The sequence below is a fragment of the Haplochromis burtoni genome, unplaced genomic scaffold (genome assembly GCF_018398535.1).
Source record: "Haplochromis burtoni strain Fernald_Lab_line unplaced genomic scaffold, NCSU_Asbu1 Contig_983, whole genome shotgun sequence".
In the NCBI taxonomy this organism is placed as follows: Eukaryota; Metazoa; Chordata; class Actinopteri; order Cichliformes; family Cichlidae; genus Haplochromis; species Haplochromis burtoni.
Genome location: NW_024583344.1, coordinates 1,091 through 22,724, shown reverse-complemented (window position 1 = coordinate 22,724; position 21,634 = coordinate 1,091). Strand labels below are relative to the sequence as shown.

Sequence of the window (21,634 nt, the reverse complement as noted above, 5' to 3'; positions counted from 1 at the left end):
CTAGCATTTTCAGTCGTTTTCACAGAGTTGTGCGTCCACATTGAAACGGCCGAAAATGCTTAGATTCCAGTCCTGTGCATGCACAAAAGCGAGTGAGAACTCGCTGGCTCCTTCCACCCAGTGTGTACGTCTTGCCTGATCCAGTCTGCCCGTAACAAAAAACGCGTTGCATTTTCGCCGTTGACCAAACGCTCCAATAGGAGATGGACGCAGGACTCGTATGCCTCATCCTGGCAGGGGCGGATCTAGAGAAAGTTTTTTGGGGTGGCATGAGGGTGGCATGGAGATCAGATAGGGTGGCAAAGTCGAAGCCATTTCTTTACACATTTGCAGGTGCTACGTTTTCTAATACATGCCATATATAGTCAAAATACATCAATTTTTGTTTAATATAGCGTAGTCTAACATTCTTTTTGGCATTAGCCGAAATAACTAAATATTTCAGTTCATAGCCTATACAACAAATAAGCATATATCCCAATAAGTACAAAATCCAGAAACCTACACAATACAAGGTGGATTAAGTTGGACTTGTATTTTTAATTAAGTTTCAAACTCTTTTTATGTTGGAAATACATTCAAAAGTGTATTACATCCTTACATTTACACCAAAAGGTCAAAAATCTGCACTTAACAGAAAAAAAATTCAAAAATAAAAAAAAAAAATTCTTTGCCGGCACCTTTAAAAAACAGGAAAAAAACAAAAATGATCTCTCTTTTAGAAAGAATGTGAATGTTTGGGCTTTTACGACTAGGTGGGGGCCACTAGCAGCTATAAGAAGCTGAGTAACTTATGCTCTTAAGTGTTGAATTGTATGGAAATAAAGTATTGTTGATTGAGCATAAATACACCGAGTACTGTCTTTCCGTCAGCCCAAAGATTCAAAGAATTGGGAGATTTCAACAGCAGACATTCACACAAAATGCCTAATCTCACTGGATCATTTATCATTCACTCATTAAATGAGCTGAAAACAATTTTACATATTATTACAAGTAGGTGCACCACAGAGCCGCTGACTGTAAATGATTACACAGTATATAATATCTTTTGCAGTACTTGTGATTTCTCCAGTGCGCTCTCTCAAACTTTTTATCCTGAAATACATAAGTGTTAATAACATCACAACGGTCTATCAATAGGATGATACTCAGATGGATGGTCGAAAATATAGGACACAGTTTGTCATCTCTGAAGGTGTATGGTTTCTACTTTTTTATTTCCACTCTGAATACTAAAATATAAGTAAAGTAAAGGTAGAAAAAGTTGATTACCCGTGTTTCCCCTCTCATCTTCCCTGATATGAAGCTCTTTGTGGGTGGTCTGCCGCTGCAACAGGTCTCGTAGTTCCTCCTTGTACACCTCAATGTAGGAAACCTTCACTGTGACATCCACAACATCACTTTCCTTCGTCTTCTCCGCCAGGTATATGAACAGATCCTGGGCTGTACGGTCAATAATTCCCCCCTCTTCATGTATGGAAGGGTTTGGAAAAAGAGAATTACGGTTATGAAGTTAGAAAGTTCAGATGATTAATGGGCCTTAGAGAGCACAAACACTCCTTGAACTTATCAGTCACAGAGTGGTTAAGCTCTGTGTTGGAGCTTAATCACATTTTTTGGTTAAACTTCACATTTGAAGAAAAGCTATCTGGAGCATGTACAAACTGATCTTAATCTCTTTTAGGGCTGTCAAAATTGAGAGCAACCAAAACAACTGCTGTATAATGCCCTCCGCTATCTTTGTTTATATCATGACTAAAATGCGTCATCGTTTTAGAAAGTCTGTGTTTTCGAGTGTCCACACTGCGACGGGACAGCTCCGTTTTGAAATGTATGCATTTTCGAGAGTGTTTTCCCTTGGGGAAAGCACCGTCTCAGTGTGGACAAGAGGCCAAAATGGAGAGAAAACAATGCGTTTTCAAACAAAAACGCCTCAGTGTGTCCTATACCACCCCATCAGTGGAATCACCTTCCTGCAGGGGTCTCAGACAAATGATCCTCCGGGTACTTCTGGGTAGCTCTTCAAAGATTCAGACATGGCTGTGTTATTATTTCACACGTCGTAACACGGCGTGATTGGTAAACAGAAGCCTGTCCTGGAAACCAACTAAAACTAACGTAAAAATACGAACTATAAATCTAATCTGTCAAAAGAATTGTCAGAGGAAAGTGTTCTTCCTTGAAGATTTGAGTAGTTTTTATTGTATCTTTGGAAAAGAGTAACTCTGACTTCACCCTGAGGTCTAATCTAGTCACTAATCCATCAACAACACTTTGATTTCCTGTGGAGAACACAAAATCAGGAGAGTGCACTGAAGGATGATGATTGTCCAAGTAGAGAACTTCCTAATGTGATTTTTCTCATGAAGATTTTCCCCATAAACCGCAGTAGCGATGTGGCAATATGTATGCGTGATGTGATCAAAGCCAGACTTCCTCTGTGATCCATAAAAGGACCGCTTCCTCAGTGACAGTAGGTAGTCACTCAGCTCCTCCAACCTGTAGCATATATAAGAGCTTCTCGACCACCAGCCTGAGACATGAGGAAGCATGAAGATTTTGAGCCTGAGTGCTCTGCTGAGCCTGGCACTCACAGTTTACTGTGTGCCGATATCTCAGCTCTCCCAGAAAGATGCAAGTTTGGCAAAGGTACTATATACCTGACATGTCTGTGGCGAAGGTGGATGACTCCATAGAGAAAGCTCTGCAGGTGTGGGCCAAAGTCACGCCCCTGAGGTTCAGAAGAATCTATAGCAGCGTTGCTGAGATCATGATCTCCTTCAGCTGCAGTGGTGAGTCCACAAAGCACACAGTAATATTATCCCATAAAGACCAATGCAGTCTTTGGTGTGTGTGTTTAGTCTACCCTGATTACCCTCCAACAGGTCATGGTGACGGCAGCCCCTTGGATGGCCCCGATGGCACTCTCGCCCACGGCTTTGGCCAGGCACTTGGGATTGGAGGAGATGCCCATATTGATGATGATGAAACCTTCACATTCCACTCAAACACAGGTGACTCTGTGACTTTGTTCCTGATTACTGCTCAGGATGTGACCTGACTACCTTAAACTGTGACCTGTGGTTCTGAGTTTCTGCTCTAGGCTACGTCCTGTTCATGGTCGCTGCTCACGAGTTTGGTCACTCTCTGGGCTTGTCTCACTTTGATGACCCTGGCGCTCTCATGTATTCAATGTACTCGTACAGTAACCTGGACACCTTTGTTCTGCCCTGGGATCTTAAAGGTATCAAGTCCCTTTACAGTGAGTCTTCACTTCTTCCTTTATGAAAAACTTTCAATTTGACCAAAACTTGTGGTAACACTCTACAACACAGTCTACAACTAAGGGCATAATTTCCCTGTAATTTTATTGAATGGATGCCATTAATTATATTTATCTATAAATAATTAAAAAACACTGTACTTTTTCGGGGTCATATTATGGAGTGACTTAACCTTGGCTAACTTGGAGGTATTTTATTACAAAGTTTAGACTTGCTCTGTCATTGTGAAGCTAGATGGGCCTACAAATGTTGAGTCATTATTTGATTAAGTGAACTTGTGCACTAGTTTGTGCACTAGCTTGTCTGTGATGTCACATTGATGAAATGACCTCCAGGTCCAAATGATGACCCCTAGGGCGCCCGTCAAGCCCGACGCCTGCGACTTGACCCTGTCACGGTTCTGGGTCCGTTGGACCCAGTATTTTGAGTTTATTATGTTTTGGTTTATTTCTGCTTCATGGATTGTTTTCTTCTCGTAGTGATGATGATGATTATTATTAGTTCCTTGTTTCTGTTTATCCGTGCTTAAGGATTTGTTCTCAGTTATATCTCACGTTTAGTTTAGTTCAGATTCCATGTGTCATTCTGTCTGTCTCTCAGTGTAAAGTCTGCATGCTTGTTTAGTAATTCATGTTTCCTGTTTTATTGTGAAAGTCTTTGTCTTATGTTAGTGTGTGCAGCTTAGCTCCCCCGTCTCGTTAGCCCTGATCTCTCCCAGCTGTGTCTCCCTCCTGTTGCCGATTCCCCCGTTACTACCCTGTGTATATAAGCCCTGTGTTTTCCCATGCTCAGTGTCGCGTCGTACAATCAGATCATGCCTGTGTGTCCTTGGTCTCAGTGTTCCATCATCACTTCATGTTTGTTTTCCTGCCAGCAATAAAGCTGAGGTTTCTTGAGTTTCAATTCCGTGTTCGAGTCCTGCATTTGGATCCTCATCTTTGCCTGCCCGCACACAGAGCCCTGACAGACCCTGGTTTTGGACTGCGAGGAGAGATGCTCTTCTTCAAGGGCAGGAAAGTAAAACAAATCCATGTGGAGCGTTTTTCTCCATGGTGTTGCTGAGATGATCATTTGTGTGTGATCAGGTTCTTCTGGTGTAGCCACCCTCAGCTTGTGACCCCTCAGCAGGCTGTCATCACAAACTTCTGGCCCGATGCATCAGTTATCATCGACGCTGCATACGAGAGCCCACAGTCAGACCGAGTCCTTCTTTTTAAAGGTCTGTGTCCATCTGCTGAAGCACGCTTCATCCCTCCCTCACACAGGTCCGCGATGAAATCCTCTTTACGTCTGTTTGCAGGCTGCTGCGTCTGGGCGTTCAGCGGCTATGACCTCGTGACCGGGTATCCTAAATCCATACCCAGCTTTGGTCTACCCACAGCAGTGGAAAAGGATGCCGCCCCCAAATGACCCACAGACCAGGAAGACTCTTTTCTTTGTAGGCAGCAGTTACTACAGGTATGTTCAGGTCACACCTGGGGAATATCTTGCCTAATCCCATTTCTCTTCCAGCTGTGACGGGGCCAGGGTGGACATGGACGACGGAAACCCCAAACAAGTGGATGACACCTTCCTGGAAATGAGCTCCGGAGTGACAGCGGCTCTGTTGTACAGAGGTGAGCATCTGTCCAGCTGTTTTCAGGGTCTTTGGGCTGTAATGCAGAACAAACAGGTGATGTGTGTCCCGCAGGTTTCTTCTACCTGTACAGTGGACCATACATGTACGAGTTCAGCCAGAGGACGGGGAAGCTGCTCCGTGTGCTGAGGAACAGCTACTTCCTGTCCTGCTTCAAACTCTAGACCCATTGACAAGTTCACACAAAATCCCAAATTAAAGGAGAAGGAGAGCCAATCATTTTTTAATGATTTCACTGCTCCTGTCACCAGCAGCTCAGGTGTTTCTGTAACGTCACTGCTTTATAAAGTTTTCAATATAAATTTCCCTGTGGCACAGTCGTCCTTGTTTATTTGCTGCAAGTCAACCTGTGAACGTCACACACATCAAACACAAACCAGTTACCGTATTTCCCGGACTACAAAGCGCACCTGAATATTAGCCGCACAAGCTAAAATCAGGGGAAAATCCTGTTTTGTACATACATTAGCCGCACCTGACCAAAAGCCGCAGGTGTTTCAATGTTGACTTATCATATGTAAGAGAATATGCACAAAGGGAATTGTCAGGAAAGAGATGGCTGTTTGGAGACACACCCCTTTTATTAATATTTTGAAAAACAAGTTATGGGTACATATTTGCATAACTTTTTAGGTATATGTACAAGTAGCGGTAATTACAAGTACGAAACATGTACTGTGCTTCATAAATGAGTAACAAATGTAGTACATAACAATAACCTACAGCACACCAGAAAAATAGATTCAGACTACCTTTTAGGCTCAGGTGCAGTGACACGGCTTTAACAAGAAGAAAAGTCAGTCATTCACCACCATCTTTCTCTTCTTCCCGCGCACTAAAACCACCAAAGTCCTCTTCTCCAGTGTTGGAAACGAACAGGCTCAGGATGGCTTCGTCATCCACTCTCAGCTCCTTTCCTTCGTTGTCACTTTCAAAACCAGTGCCAGAGTCGAACACCCTCAGAAGGGCCGTGGCGGTGTCCTCCTCTCCATCATGCAGCAGTCCAGCCCTTCGAAATCCGTTGGTGATCGTGGATGTTTTCACACTTTTCCACGCTGTCAGAATCCACCAGTGGAGTTGAGCATAACTTGCTTTTCGCAAGTTTATTGCTGCTCGTCATCCACGCCTCCCGCTGAACGCGTAGCGCTACTTTGAAGTTTGTTTTTCGTGCTACTTGTACGGCACTATGTTGCCTGGCGGACGGGCATGTGACCAACATACCACTCTTGAATCCCGATACTGTGTGTCTGATCACATGCCCTTCCGCCAGGCAACGTAGTGCCGGACAACAGCGGAACAAACAAAAAAAATCGCCTTACGATATCACAAAAATCATGGACAATCCATAGAAAAGCCGCACCTGACTAAAAGCCGCAGGGTTCAAAGCTTGTGCAAAAAGTAGCGGCTTATAGCCCGACAATTACGGTAAATACATCATGTCTAGGTGTGTTACAGCCTGAGGTGGCACAGGTACACACTACGGTATTTAAGGGACAAGTACAACTTTACTTGAATAAAGGGGCAAAAGTACTTAGAGTACAAAACCAGTACCTGTACGTTTCAGGTGATACTCATATCAGAATAGGGTAACACAAACTTTATTTAAACTGAGGGTCTGACTGAACATCTGTATTTACTGCTGCCTCCACACTTGGACAGGTAAACGAGAGTGTACAGTGGGGTTTGGCAGATGGAAGAACCACAGAACTGGTAGTAGTGGTGCATCATGGGAAAGAGAGTCAGTCAGAATTAAATTAATGAAATAAATAAAAGTTTGTTTTAGCAGGTTGGTCAATATGTAGAGTGGAATGAGAGTGCCCTCTCCTGGACCTGTGAACAAACTGCAAGCAGCTGCTGATCTTACTTTGAATGGAAACACTGAGTTTGAACCACACAGACAGCCAACGAAAGTGAAGCTGGACAGGTGTGAGTCACACCTGTGGGTAACCCTGGGACAGGTGACAGAAACATCTGCTTTCATATGTCGGTTTGAGGACTCACAGCTATCTTAGAGACAGGAAACTAATGCAGTGCTTTTACATAAACGCTGTAGTTGTTTGTTAGTGTCAGTGATGTCATTATAAAGAGCTCATCATTTAGAGCAACAGAAGGTGTGATCTGATCAGAGGTTTAAACCAGCTGTGCACACATCTGTTCAGGTACAAAGTGTAGCAGCGACCATCTCCTGTTGTGTCCTGAGCCGAGCTTCAGTCTGACTAGAGGCTCAGAAACAGGAAGTGAGCTGAGAACTGTTACTGTTACCAGAATTGTATTGTGTAGTACTTTACAGTAGTTAAATACTGTACTAGGATCAGTTCAAGTAGAACTGAAATAAAAATGGCTGCGGTTACAGAGGAGTGTAATGTCTGAGCAGAATAAAACTGATGATCTTCACTGAGTGTGCTCTTATTGCGTGCCTGCAGGAAGGCTAGTGTTTGCTGTTCTCCAGAAAAAGAACTAGAAGAACTGCAGGTCTGAGCAAAACAGACCTGCAGTTCTTCTAGCCCTGACTGGCCAGTTGATGGTGTGCACTCTACTGAGGTCACATTTTGGGATTGCCAGGGATCGCTCGAACCCCCACAGCCGTTACTGAGGTCACATCAGTCTGATGACCTGCTGATTTCGATACCTCAGCTTCATACCTGTCACTGACTCTGACCACCTGCCCCCTCTCAACTGCCTGTCATAGCCTGTCTCAGGCTGTGTGATGTCATCAAAGTGCGACAGTGAAGACTGATCTGCATGATTTTATAACAATACTCTGAGTGAATGCCGCTGCTGCTGATGAAGATGATGTTATGGTCATTGACAGCAGCGTCCATCTTACTCTCTCTGGAGATCAGGCTGGAGATGATGATATACAACATCAGTGACATTATCTGTGACATCAGACAATTATGTTATTCACATAACTTTTCTCCACATAGATCTATTATCTGGAATAACGAATGTATTACTAAGAGGAACAAATCACTATATTTGCAGAATTGGATTGATAAAAATATAATCTATCTAAAAGACTTATTTGACTCTGAAGGCCAGCTACTTAGTTACAATGACTTTATTACAGAAAAAACATTCCCTATCAAATTTAAAGATTTTAGCTCTGTAGTAAAGTCCGTTCCCAGCGGACTGACTGAATTGATGAAAAGCTACAAAAAACAGATCACACCACATGCATCCGTTAACACTCTTTATATAAATGGTTTTGATTTCTTAAGCAAGAAATGCACCAATAAACATATTAGAGAATGTTTGTATAATGCGAAGAAAATAACTCCAAGAGGGAAGTTTTTTTGGAATGCTATTTTTGATAATATCAACTGGGATAAAGCGTGGCTTGTTCCTTTTAGATTTTGTATTACAAACAAAGTTAGAGAATTACATTTGAAAATATTACATAACATATATCCATCCAACATGTACATTTCAAGATTCTGTGACATTGATAGAAAATGTACCTTTTGTAAAACTGAACTTGAAAGTGTTACTCATTTGTTTTATGGCTGTTCATATAGTGCTACATTTTGGAGAGAGCTTGAAAATTATATACTGTGCAAGACAACATACGAAATCAAAATTGAAGGGAAGAACATTATCACTTATTTTGAAACTAAAGAAAAAAAAATATGTGCCATTGTCAATCTTTATATCTTATTAGGGAAATTCCATATACATAAATGTAAATTTCAAAACTCAACCCCATCATTTAATTTGTTTTTGATTGAAATTGAATATTACTTAAACTCTCTTAAATTAACTTCCAATAAAAAAGGTTTATCATTGATTGAAATTCATTCAGAAATGTTTAACAAATGAGCTGTCACAACTTTCAAGTACAAAGTTGTTATGAAGTCTGTCACATCCCCCCCTTTTTTTCTTTTTTTTTCTTTTTTTTCCTTTATTTATTTGTCCTTGTTTCATTATACTGTATATTGTTGCTTTTGTTTGCCTTGTATGTCTACTGTTCAGGCTGAACTGGAATGACTGGCTGTTCACTTTGTAATTTCAATAAAGTTTGAAAAAAAAAGTGACATTAGACAGCAGGATGAAGTTTATGTAAGATGAAGGTCTGACTGTTGTGGGTGAGCTGTGGGTGATGTGATACTGATGCTGATCCAGGACTAGCTGAGCTCAGGTACACGGTGAGATGCAGAAACACTGAAGCACCCCAACACCTGCAGGAGGAGTTACTTTATCAGGTTACTGAGGAGGACTGAGACATCGCCATCATGAAACGGACCATCGATTATTCATGTCTGACTGATCTGACATCAGTCAGAGGAACAGCTGAGCTGGATTGTTGCTGCTGCTGATGATGAAGTAACCGTAGATACATACAGGTAATAATTACTTTATTTACACAGCTCCAAAGCCACGGTCTCCTCGGTCTGCTCTAATGATTCACTAAATAAGGCTACAGAGCGTGCTGCCTCTTCATTGGTCGCTCTTTAACGTTTGTCACGTGTCCTGAGCTGGACTCGAACCCGCGCTCTCCGGCTGTTGTCAGCAGATGTTTTTAAATAAAGTTGGACTGGGAACACCTTCCTCCTCCTCCCTCCTCCTCGGGGCGGAGCGGCAGCACTCCTCTGAGGAGGAGTCTGTCTCCTCCTATAAAGAAGATCCCCGCTCCTCCTCCTCCCTCTTCTTCCTCCTCCGGCGGATCCTCGCGCGTGTCCTCGTGGTTCCTCTTCATCATGGGATTCGGTGACCTGAAGTCAGCCTCCGGCCTCAAAGTGCTCAATGACTTCCTGTCCGACCGCAGCTACATCGAAGGGTGAGTGCCGAGAACCGCCGTAAAGCGGGAGAAACTGCGACCCAAAATAGCCGCCATGTTGGGTCCATGCTGAGCTAACAGTTAGCTGCCTTGATTAAAGCGCTAAAGAAAGGAAACCGGAAAGGGGACGGTAATCTGGCGCGAGAGGTGCACCGGTTTTGGAAGGAGGGGTAGGGTCTGGGCCGATGCCGTTTTTATTCACTTCGGTTTGACGTGACAAGCTGTTCGCTTGTTAGTCCGTTAGCCGCATGCTGCTAACGGCTGCGCGCCGCGAATCTGCGCGCTGACTCACGTGGACTGAGTGAAGTCCTGCACCTCCTCTTGGAGTACCCCTAACCATGGTCATGTGTTCTCTCCTCAGGTACGTACCCTCCCAGGCTGACGTGGCGGTCTTCGAAGCTATTTCGGCTCCGCCCCCTGCTGACCTGTACCACGCAGTCCGCTGGTACAACCACATCCGGTCCTACCAGAGCGAGAAGAGCAGGTGAGCGCTGCTGACATCATGGGGTGAATAGAGATTGACAGACCACGTGACTTTCGCACATTGCATGCCGTGAACTCGTGGCAAAACAATCCAAGTGCGCATCAAATGCAAGCATTTGCAGCACCGCAAAACGTTCATTCTTCGGTTCCAATAAGTTCTTGCTTTTTCTTTGCCCCCCAAAAAGGTATGTACAAAACGAAGGAGAGCAATGCCGGTCTGTACAAAGACAGACTTGATGAAACGTCAAGGAAAAGATACGAGGAAAAAAATCAAACCAGTGAAAGGGTTAGACCCTTACGAGCACACAGAGGGACAAAATACGTTAGCGTGCTGCCCAACTTTCACCACGCTCATATTTATAATTACACGGTTCTTGGAGTGAGTGCATACACTCGTGAAGTTTAGTAACGTCAGGTCACTGCAACAAGCCCAGGTACAGTTTACCGACGGATGGGTACAGGACCTTGAAATGCACCGTGTAGAAAGTAAAGACTATCGTACATATCATAAGTTTACCAGTCTCACAAATCGTCTTCATAAATACACATTCGTTAACCGTTTATTAATAGGACCTTTGAGCTCAAAGGTAATTAATTAGTAGTGGAAATAATTTCTGGTTCACATTACAGAAATGTAGCAGTGACAATAATATTGTATGTTGTAATCGCACTGGGCAATTAGTGATACAGAACAACTGTTTTATCCTGTGAATAAAAGTACATGTTTTTGTCAGTGTACCATAATAACAGAAGCGAAACGCAATATTGTGTCAGGACAATTTACTATTTATGCACAATAAACAAAGGAGCATAGCGCAACAATTTCTGTTCAGCGCCAGACTTGCTTGTAACCTATATCACTAATTATGTTATGAAAAATGACGCATTAACTACAACAGCAGACTGACCTTTGTGGAAATGCTTGGAGCAGACTAACCTGTGAGCTGGAGTGTTCTGGGACGTTATATTTGCTCTTTGAATGGCTGCAATCCAGGCCACCCGTTGCCTCTTTGTTACTTCGGAAACATGGCTCGAACAATTTCTCTTCAACGACGTAATCCGATAACAACCGATCTCTTTACCCGTCGGCTTCCCGTGGCTGTCATGCGACCGGCTATTGCAGTTAATAATACAACGGCTTCTTGACATTTTTTGTGTTTCCTTTTTATCGCTGTGTAACTGATTTCAATTGAAAGCCTGCGTGCGCTAGTACCTCTTGCCACGAGTTCCCAGAATTCTTTGCGGTTTTACCCCTGAGTGACGTCACATTTTCAATTTCTATACCGGTGTGCTGGCGGCAGCAACTAAGCCCCGCCTCCTGTTTTAGTCTTCCAGGTGTGAAGAAGCCCCTGGGTCAGTACGGCCCCCTCGGAGTGGCCGACACCACCTCAGGCTCCGCCCCCACCACAGCCAAAGACGAGGACGATGATGACATCGACCTGTTTGGTTCAGATGAGGAGGTGAGGAGGTGGTGATGTCACCTTGACGCTACAGTGTCATGGTCACTCTAACCTGAGTTTTGTTTGACAGGAAGATGCTGAGGCGACCCGGCTGAAGGAGGAACGTCTCGCCGCCTACGCTGCCAAGAAGTCTAAAAGTAGGTCCGCCCCTCTCGCAGCCAATGCATAATGCAGACTCTGTGATGATTAACCAATCACCATCTTTCGGCTGACACCTGATGGACGCCTTTTCTGCCTGACGAGTCCCGCCCTCGCACGGCTCGTGGCTTGCTCAGTTTCCACAATAACTAACCACTCCCCTGTCCTGCAGAGCCCGCAGTCATCGCCAAGTCTTCGATTCTATTGGACGTGAAGCCGTGGGACGATGAGACTGACATGGCAAAGCTCGAGGAGTGCGTACGCAGTATCCAGATGGACGGGCTGGTGTGGGGCCAGTGTGAGTACTACTGCATACACTACTACACACACCACTGTGGGGTCAAAGTATTACACACAGGGTTGGAGTCAGTATTTGGATAGATGGGCTGGTGTGGGTACTGCACAGAGTAATACTACTGGTAGCACTGCAGTAGCATTACAGTGATCATTGTACCAGATGATGTGGTGGTAGTAGTAGTGTCTAACACTCGCAGCAGTAGTGAGGTACTGATCAGTACTCTGTCAGTTCAGTCATTGATAACGCTGTGATCATTGATTATAGATGAGTACTGATGGATCAATGGAGCTGATCAGTTATTGGGTGGATCAGTATACCTGTGACACCTGAAGTAATGATTATATATCATTACAGGCTAGGGCTGGGCCATATCATACCGTTCACGGTAATGCCGGTATAATGTTGGACAACAAAAAGAAAATGAAATATCGCGATAGAATATGGGAAAAACGCGCATGCACAGTGCCTTTGTTTTCATACGCACATGGCGCCAAAAGCATGACGGAGAATGAGAAGGGTGAAAGTTGGTTTGTAAAAATGCTGCAGCTTCACTGGTGTGGAACTGGTTTAGCTTTCGTCCGTCAGATACACAACAAAGCACTATTTTTGGTAGAGCATGCTAGCGGGCCGTCGTTATTACCGTGTTGTTTGGAAAATACGGCACACTTAAAATCAATCCTTTGATTTTTCTGAAAGTCGACAGCGCCCCTTATAATCCCGTGTGCCTTATGTATGAACTCTGGTTGTGTTTACTGACCTCGAAACGATTTTATGTACACGGCGCTCTAAAATCTGTCAAATGTTTCAGTACGACTTTGCTAAGCTACGAAGTCGCACCGCTTGATCGTAGGCGGAGCCTGGCAGAGTGATACGTACTGTGCTTCGACATAATATTACCGTATTTTGTGTGTGTGTAACCTCTTTTTAAGTGTTGTGGACATTATACATGGTTATGCTGAGGATATGTTGGCCAGTTTCCACTGGAAATGCCTTTTGGTTAAACTGTCAGCGAGGAATTTGCATTTGCACTGTTAAATATTTATATAACTTTGATGCACATAAAAACATATTTTTGGTCATATCGCCCTGCTCTAGTACAGGCTCATTTTGATGTTCTGAACTGTTTATTGATAATAGGTTATTGATCAGAGTGGGTGTGATTCCTGTAGACACATGATTATTGAGGTGTGTGTGGGGAATATTGATAAGGCTCACTGATGATCTAACTCACCATCTTTCGGCTGATCACTGATGGACTCATATTGATCTGAGAGCTTCTGATCACTGACCAATAACCCGATGGCTGCAGCTTGGAGTCACTGATCGATAACTGTGCTTAATCTGTCCTGCAGCCAAACTGGTTCCCGTGGGTTACGGCATCAAGAAGTTGCAGATCAACTGTGTGGTGGAGGATGACAAGGTGAGTGGCCTGTTACTGTTTGTTGATCAGGTGTCTGTCAGGTTGATTAGATCACCTGTGACACACCTGCAGCAGTAAATGCTGTTACCTGTGTGTGAGCTCACCTGTGTGATGTCACCTGTCTCAGGTGGGCACTGACATCCTGGAGGAGAAGATCACTGAGTTCGAGGACTTCGTACAGTCGATGGACGTCGCTGCATTCAATAAAATCTGAAATAAAAGCTCTGCACCATACACTGTGTCTGACTCACCTGTACACACACTCACACCTGTGGTTAAGGGACCTGTAGCACTGAGCAGGTGGCGCTCAGGGGTGCTTTCAGGTAAACTGAGAGGTGATCCTAAACTCAGGTGCAAGTAAGCCTAAGATTAAACCACTAAGGCTACGTTCACACTGCCGGCGAAAGCGCATCAAATCCGATTTAATTTTTTTTATTTTTGACCCTATGCGACCCATATCCGACCATGGTATGACAGTGTGAACGGCACAAATCCGATCTGGGTCACTTTCGTATGTGGTACTGAATCCGATACATATCCGATGTTTTAGAAAGTGACTACTGTTTGAACGGTCATGTCGCATTATCAGTCTTTTACGTCACTGACACAAGACACACCAATTATCAACGCCCGAGAAGACATCGCGAACGCTTCCTGGCCATCCAGTGTAGATGTCAGTGAAACTATTGGGAAGATGACGTTGGAGAAACATGAACATTTTATTTGTACTGTATAATCTGCAGATTCTGAAAGAAATCTGCAACTATCCTTTGAAGCACTGCTCCTCTCTAAATCAGCAATAAAGATAATTATTAGGTTATCTACATTATTATGTAAATAACTGAAAGCAAAAATTGGGGAAACGTAGTCCGAAGTCTTTATATCAAGGGCCATCAGTCAAACAAAATTGTTTGCTCTGGGTCTAAACAGAGCGTGTTGCGTGTGACGTCTTCTTTTGCGCATGCGGGCCGCTTTGAGCGTTCACACTAGTGCGCTTTTGCTGTTGCATTTTATTTGTTGTGTGAACAAGCAGACAAAAATCGGAATTGAGCATTCAGACCTGCAGTGTGAACATAGCCTTAGTCAGCTCAAACTTTACTTAGGGCACACTCAGTCGACGCATCCTCTTCAGTGGATTCAATTAAAGTCTGTTTCATCACCTGAGCTAGTTCATCAATCATTGTATTAGTCTGTGCAGAGTGATAATGTTCATCCCAAGCTCATGATGTAATGTGCAACTTGGGCTGTGATTGGAGGAGAGAAACAAGTAACTTTTTTTTTTTTTTTTAAAACCCTGGAACCCGGGCTGTAGAGGCTGCACTTCTCCGTGCGGCCTGCTGGCGGGGGCACGCCCCCGTTGTGTTGCAGCGAATGGATCCGTAGAAGAAGAGTCGGACCGGAACTTAAACAGAGGGGGGTAGCAACGCGCGACGGCGGAGCACTTTTAAATCTGTGGAAACTGAACAAAACCAAGAAGAACAACAAACAGCGGAAGGTAAACGGTTTCTGTCCGCCCTGACGTGAATGCACCGAGCCCGCAGACAGCCACTCAGCTGCTCTTTCGGCCTGACCTAGCGGGCTAACCATGCTACCGCATAGCCAGGTGCTAATGCTAACAGCTGCCGTGAGGGTAAAGCCACGTCACCGGCAGCATGACGAGCGGCGTCGCCATGGTTACCGCGAGTCCGGTTTAAGTCGGCGTTAGCGTGAGTTTAACCAGCCAGGCTTAAGAGGGGAGGTTAGCACGCGGCTAGTTAGTTTCAGTCAGAATCAACCAATTAGAGCTCGGTTCAGGCGACAGTAGCCAATCAGAGCGCAGGGAGAGCAGGTCTGTGAGTGGTCAGTCGAAGGCGCCTTTTGTTTACAAACAAATAACTGACATAATTGCTTGTTTATTCAGAGTTACCATGGAAACGGGAACTTGTTATAAACACACTGCGTTAACCGCCGGTCACATAAAAGCAGTGGAGCTGGCAGTGTTGAACCAATCACAGGTGTTTCATGGGTCATGTGAATCTTCCACAGAAAATGATCCCTATGAGAGACACCAGAGATCAGAATCAGAATCGTGTTTATTGGCCAAGTATATGTGCAGACGCATACAGGGAATTTGGTTCCGGTAGATGGTGGCTCTCAAGTACAGCAATATAAATCACACACACACACACACGTGTCTATATATGCACATTACACATACATACACAAAGCTGTGTAAATCAACTATAAATAACGAATCTAAACTTATATACATAAAATACAGAAATGAATGAGGTGGAATGAATACTACAAAATGTACATAAGGTGCAGTTGCAGTCTGGCAGTGGGAGCAGTGTCACAGGTCAACTGTTAAGAAGGGAGATGGCGAGGGGAAAGAAACTGTTCCTGTATCGGGTGGTCCTGGTCTGCAGGCTTCTGTACTGTCTGCCAGAGGGCAGCAGATCAAAAAGTCTGTGTGCAGGGTGTGAGGGGTCTGTGATGATTTTCCCTGCCCGTTTCCTGGTTCTTGAGAGGTACAGATCCTGGATGGAGGGCAGGGGCGTTTCATCAGATGGTGATAAAGATCTACACACAACATAATAAACGGTTTCAGTAACACAGCGGTGTGACAGTGAGACGCTCAGTCTAAGCTTCAGTCAGTGGTTCATATGAAATCAGTAAGTCTCACTGAAAACATCTGGAAATCAAAGAATCAGTGACAAGGTCAGCTGACCTGAAACTGAACATCACAATTAGATTGGTAAGAAGATGTAGCCCCGCCCCTTTCTCTATGAGGCGCCTTGAGGCGACTTTTGTTGTGATTTGGCGCTATATAAATAAAATTGAATTGAATGTAAGCATGCAGGTTAAACACTGTGTTAACCTGAAGCAGCGGTCCTTCAGTCAGTAAAGCAGCTCTGCGTAAGTGGAGGCTGTTTAATTTACATATGAATCATTTTGTTAGCAGACACACCTGCACTCAAACACCAATCACTCATATACGCTCATGTATGGGACTCCTCCCCGCTGACATGGTGTGTAACTAGGGATGGGTATCATTTAGGTTTTATCCGATACCGGTGCCAAACCGGTACTTTTGAAACGGTGCCGGTGCTTAAATGGTGCTCAAAGCGGTGCCTAAAGAATGGAGAACACAAAATTGGTCCAAAAACCTCTCATGTTCAGCTGTTTTTTGTAAAAAGATAACAATGTTAGCCTTTTCTGCAGCTATAGGGCATATATGGTAGAGATGGACCGATCCGATATTACGTATCGGTATCGGTCCGATACTGACCTAAATTACTGGATCGGATATCGGAGAAAAATAAAAAATGTAATCCGATCCATTAAATATCACGAAAGCACCTCACAAAACTTGCAACACGCCATAACTCACCTCAGAACGTTAGCACGTCGGAGCAGTATGCATCACGTGATAGAGCGGCTGTGGCATGCGGGACCTGTCGGTGGTCTGGATAGCATGTGGAGCTTCGCTAGCAACCCGGCATTTCATCTCCGACAAAGTTATCCCGAGAGAAGTAAAGCAAGTGTGTAAGTCCATCTCTGAATGTTTGTAAAGCATTCCTGCGTTAAGCTTAACAAGCGACTGCCTCTCCTGCTGCTACTTCAATCATGAAACTGCTAATGATCAGCTGATCGGCTTTTCTGTCGCGAGTCCGTCTCTCTTGTTTGTTTTTGGCCCACTTTGCACCAGAAAGAGGAAACCAGCGGCTGAACAACAGCAGCACGTTTAAGCTTGATCAGCTGTTGTTAGAATTTATTTAATATTACTTTCTACACCAGGATCTTTTTCTACGTAGCTGACGGCTGGTAACTGTGCAGGGGCGGATCTAGCAAAGTTTAGCCAGGGGGGCCGATAGGGCATGAACAGGGAAAAGGGGGCACAAAGACATACTTTTCTTTCTTATTCTCATTTAAAATGTCTAGCTTTTAATAAATAATTATCTGACACCCAAAGTTTTAATTTGATGCAAAATGAATAGAAGTCCATTACTGTATATAGTGACTATTAAGTCTAATATATATACCCTAGTAAGCTATAGTACTTTTTCCTTTGGGAAGGTACCATCTGTGCAGTCTGCAATTTTGTTGAAGAAAGATGTTGAATCTATTTAATATTTCTTGAAAAATAATTGATTTCTGTGCATTTTTTTTCACACTGCATCAAATTAAGGTTGATTACGTCGATTAAGCATCATGAGGTGGAGCGTGAGGGGTGGTTCCCTATTTTTTATTTATTTATTTTTGTTGCTGGGAGTTGGAACCCTAATTACAGGGCTCTAGACTAACTTTTTGACATGGGCGCACCGGTACACCTAACTTTAAAAATTTAGGCGTACCGGCACAAAAGTTAGGCGCACTCAAATTTTTCAACCGCATCGCTTAACACCGCAGTTTTACATGTGCACTTTCTTTGGGGGGGGAAGTCCATACAGACAATATTAATTTCTAAATTATTAACTAACAAACTTGTGCTTAAAGTGCTTTGTCAATATTGTAGAAAATGTTAAACTTAATCATCATCTTGGCCTCCTCTGACGACCTGTTTGCTGCTGTCTGCTGCTGAAAGGCCGTGGGGAGAGGGGACACTTGGGCAGTGCATTTATTGCAGCATATAATGTGTTTTCTGGATACACTGTGCTTTTTCAGCATTCAAATATTGATGGCACCGTGTCAGAGCACTGGCTATGAATTTCAGACAGATCAGGCCTTAACTTAACAAAAAAGTTATCAATAGTTCTTTTCATCTTTTCTTATTACCCACAGCTACATCCACTTCTCTCAGGCCTAGGCTGCTCACTAGGGCTGGGTATCATCACTGATTTCTATAATCCATTCAATTCCGGTTCTCAAAGTCCTGATTTGATTCAATTTAGCCTCAGACAGTCAGAAATATTATAATTCTGATCATTTATCAGTACTGACTTCATCAGAATTGTGAACATCACAGCAGATGCCTTTGTGTGAAAGTAACTGAGAATAAAACACAGAAAACATGAAGGAGATTTTCCTGGTCTGGCTTTTTATAGCAGATAACCTTAAAAATATTCTGCAATTTTGCATAATTTTAAGAAGTTTAAATTTCTTCAGTATTGAACAGCAGAAATTAGGCTTTCTTGTCCGAGGTCATTTAAGTGAAAAAAGAAAAAGACAGCGCTGTAAACAACGGTAGACTGGTGGGTAATAAGCGAATGAATAATGCAGAAAACAGATTTGAGACAGGAAACTGTTCCTGAAGTACAGAGAGAGAGAGAGAGCTGTGCAGGAAGTGTGATTTTTATCGTGGTGGAAGCAAAACAGCAAAAGTCAGAGGGAATTCATGACGACATTGATCAAATGTGAAGCGCAGTTTGCTGCTTCTTTTGCTGCTGGCTCGGTGAATTTTGGTTGGAGAGAGCAAAACCTGCAGCTCAGAATCAGCGCAAAAAGACGTAAACACAGCGCGGACCCGAAGAATCGCTAAGCTCCGACAGCGTGTCCGTGTTCGGGCCGTCGGGTGAGAAAGCCGAAGCTGATTCTGATGTGTCAGGTCCGCTCCGTGTTTAGGTCTTTGTGTGGAATGTTAATGAATTGATATCGCTTTATTCAAGATACTCACCTCCCATCTTCCACCTGCACTTTCAACTGGACCACGGCCAATCAGAGAGGTCCCGCCCCTGACTACTCTCTGATTGGTTTAGTCCACGATAGGGGCAAAATGTGTGTCTGTTGTTGACCACACGGAGAGTTACAGAGAATTTTTTTTTTGTTACCGGAACAGTGTGCACCGTGACCAAATATTTATTTTTAGTCGCACCACTGAAAAATTTGGTCGCATTTGCGACCAAATTGGTCGCACTCTAGAGCCCTGGTATTAGTTAGGTTGCTTAATATTTACGCTAAGTACTCTTTAAAATACCAGAATAGGGAGGATGGTGTAGGTTTAAGTTTATTAGATTGATCAGTATTGCTGAACTATGAAATATTTTTTTGCATACAGGTATAACAGAATAGCTTTAGTGTAGTTGTTGTTTTAAACTTGAGATGAACTTATACAAAATGCAGCAAGATATTTAAAAAACAGTTTTGTTGATTAAAAAACACTATATCGGATTCATATCGGTATCGGCAGATATCCAAATTTATGATATCGGTATCGGACATAAAAAAGTGGTATCGTGCCTGCGCTAATGGCAATCATGTAATCACTCTTGGTATAGCAGTGCTTAAACAATGGAAAACACAACTTTGTCCAAAAACCTCTCATGTTTAGCTGTTTTCCACTTTTTCTTTGGTCATTTTAGCCTTTTTGGCCAGGGTGAAGGGAGTATCTGCCATCAAACAAGAAGACAGCCCATGTAACTCATGATGGTGTTTGCTAGTTCACCTTACTGCATTAATGTTAATAACGTGGTTAGCCTACTCAACGTAAATTACACACGAACAACATTAAGCTACTCACGCAGAGAAGAACGGCTGCTGCTGCATCATCATCCGTCATCATTTCTGCTACACTGGCAGGGCTAGGGGCCAGGACTCTCCTCTTCGGGTTTTTGGGGGATGTTGCTAACTGGATAACAGGCACCACACCCGCAGTAGATGTGCTCGGTGTGAGGTCTCGCAGCAAGCTATCAAATACGGCGCATTTCTTGGCTTTTAAAAAAAACGCTATGCGTCGCCAGGTGTTTCATCAGATTTGAGGTGTTACCTCCTTTGACAGTATCACAGTATCAGCTTAAAGCACTTGTTGCTGCTGAGTTTGCATCTTTTGCTGTGAAGTACAGCCAGACTTTTGACCGCTTCGCCTTGGGCATTTTTAATCTGTAGCTCTGCTCTAAAAGAACGTACGTACCTGGCCCGCCTACTATCCTCGGAAACGTAAAATGATTGGCTAGAATCTAAAGTGTATCACAGCTCAGGAAAAAAAAAGCACCGAAATGTGCGCTGCTTTTCGGTCTGGTTACTACCGTTTATGTCAGAACCCATCCCTATGTGTAACAGGTCATGTGACCACGAGGCAGGAGTCAAAGGCCTCCTCAGGTACGTCTCTGAGCAGATGAATATAGATTCGTGAAGAGCCTCTGACATTCTACTGAAAGACGTCTGTAAACGTTAATGATCAGTTATCAGGGATCAGCTGTGACTCAGCAGGCGATCGTAATCTGAACATCACCTGATCCCAACCAGGTGTTCCGATCATGTACCATGGTGACGCAGCCAGGTAAGTCCCTGGTGCTGATGCTGTGTTGGTGTGTGTGTCTGACTGTATATGTGCAGTCAGATGGTTCCCGTGCCAATGGTATGCTTCCTTAACTTTAAATCAAACAGCTGCTGGCCCCGCCCACGCCAGGCTGACCAAAGTGAGTGACAGAGAATAACAGCCAATGGGAGTACCTCATTCTGCAAGGGGGCGGGTTTACCAGTGTTCTAATTGGCCCGTGAAGCTCAGGTGGGCTGTCCTGTTGGCAGCTGTTAGAAGTGTTCACAGTTAAGAAACAGCTGTTTCAGGCTCTGTGACCTTTAACCTTAATAATTCCAACTCAACAGCCATATTACCTGTGAGCTGTGACATCACAAACCCTCACTAGGGCTGTACAAGCCCCGTCTTCACACAGCCAGTCACATTACTGAGCTGTGAGTGTGTATGATGCGATAAATAAGCACCCTCAGGTGTTTCCAACCTGGCTGCATAATGGACTGTCTGTGCTGCAGGTTTACCTGGACTAATCAGAGGCTTCCTGTCTCATGATCAGACAGGCCAGTGTGTTCCGCTGACTTCTGACCCATAATCAATCACTTCCCGTTTGTAGCTCCAGGCTCATGGACACACTCACCTTACCACTGGTTACAGCATGGAGCACTGTGACTGGAGAGAGAGGTCACTGACTGCACGTCCTCCAGGTGAGTACTGAAACCAGACACACACCAGACGTATCACATAGTCCCTCACAAACACACACAACTTCCACTCTGACGCTGCTGCGCCCGTACACGCCGCCATCTATCTATCTACCTGCGTGTGTGCTGACAGCTACAGGTGTGACTCTCACCTGTTTGTTTTCAGATCTCCAGTCAGGATGTCCGACTCCTCTGATGAAGGTAGAACACACACACACACACACACACACACACACACACACACACACACACACACACAC

At 43.9% G+C, this 21,634-nt stretch overlaps 2 protein-coding genes and 1 pseudogene across 4 annotated transcripts in view; all 3 read left to right on the top strand.

The window, feature by feature from the left end:
- Positions 1-1,773: 1,773 nt before the first annotated feature.
- On the top strand, positions 1,774-5,325 carry LOC102302039 (annotated as a pseudogene).
- Positions 5,326-9,484: 4,159 nt separating this feature from the next.
- On the top strand, positions 9,485-13,733 carry eef1b2 (eukaryotic translation elongation factor 1 beta 2). Its single transcript, XM_005951451.3, has 7 exons — positions 9,485-9,700; positions 10,062-10,184; positions 11,511-11,643; positions 11,714-11,780; positions 11,954-12,079; positions 13,432-13,499; positions 13,627-13,733. The coding sequence occupies exons 1-7, from the start codon at positions 9,621-9,623 to the stop codon at positions 13,711-13,713; spliced, it is 684 nt and encodes a 227-aa protein (XP_005951513.1). The 5' UTR covers positions 9,485-9,620; the 3' UTR covers positions 13,714-13,733.
- A 750-nt stretch (positions 13,734-14,483) lies between these two features.
- Positions 14,484-21,634, top strand: part of LOC102289720 — a gene marked incomplete at its 3' end in the record, with an annotated part of 7,626 nt that continues 475 nt past the window's right edge. Inside the window, 3 exon segments of one of the 3 annotated variants that reach the window (XM_042216251.1) lie at positions 14,484-14,994; positions 21,287-21,377; positions 21,541-21,575. In XM_042216251.1, the coding sequence (XP_042072185.1) occupies positions 21,554-21,575 (22 nt within the window). 3 annotated transcript variants of the gene reach the window in all.

Coding starts and splice junctions, on each gene's coding strand:
- eef1b2 (XM_005951451.3), top strand. CDS start 9,621: ATGGGATTCGGTGACCTGAAGTCAGCCTCCGGCCTCAAAGTGCTCAAT. Junction 9,701..10,061: donor GACCGCAGCTACATCGAAGG/GTGAGTGCCGAG, acceptor TTCTCTCCTCAG/GTACGTACCCTCCCAGGCTG. Junction 13,500..13,626: donor GTGTGGTGGAGGATGACAAG/GTGAGTGGCCTG, acceptor CACCTGTCTCAG/GTGGGCACTGACATCCTGGA.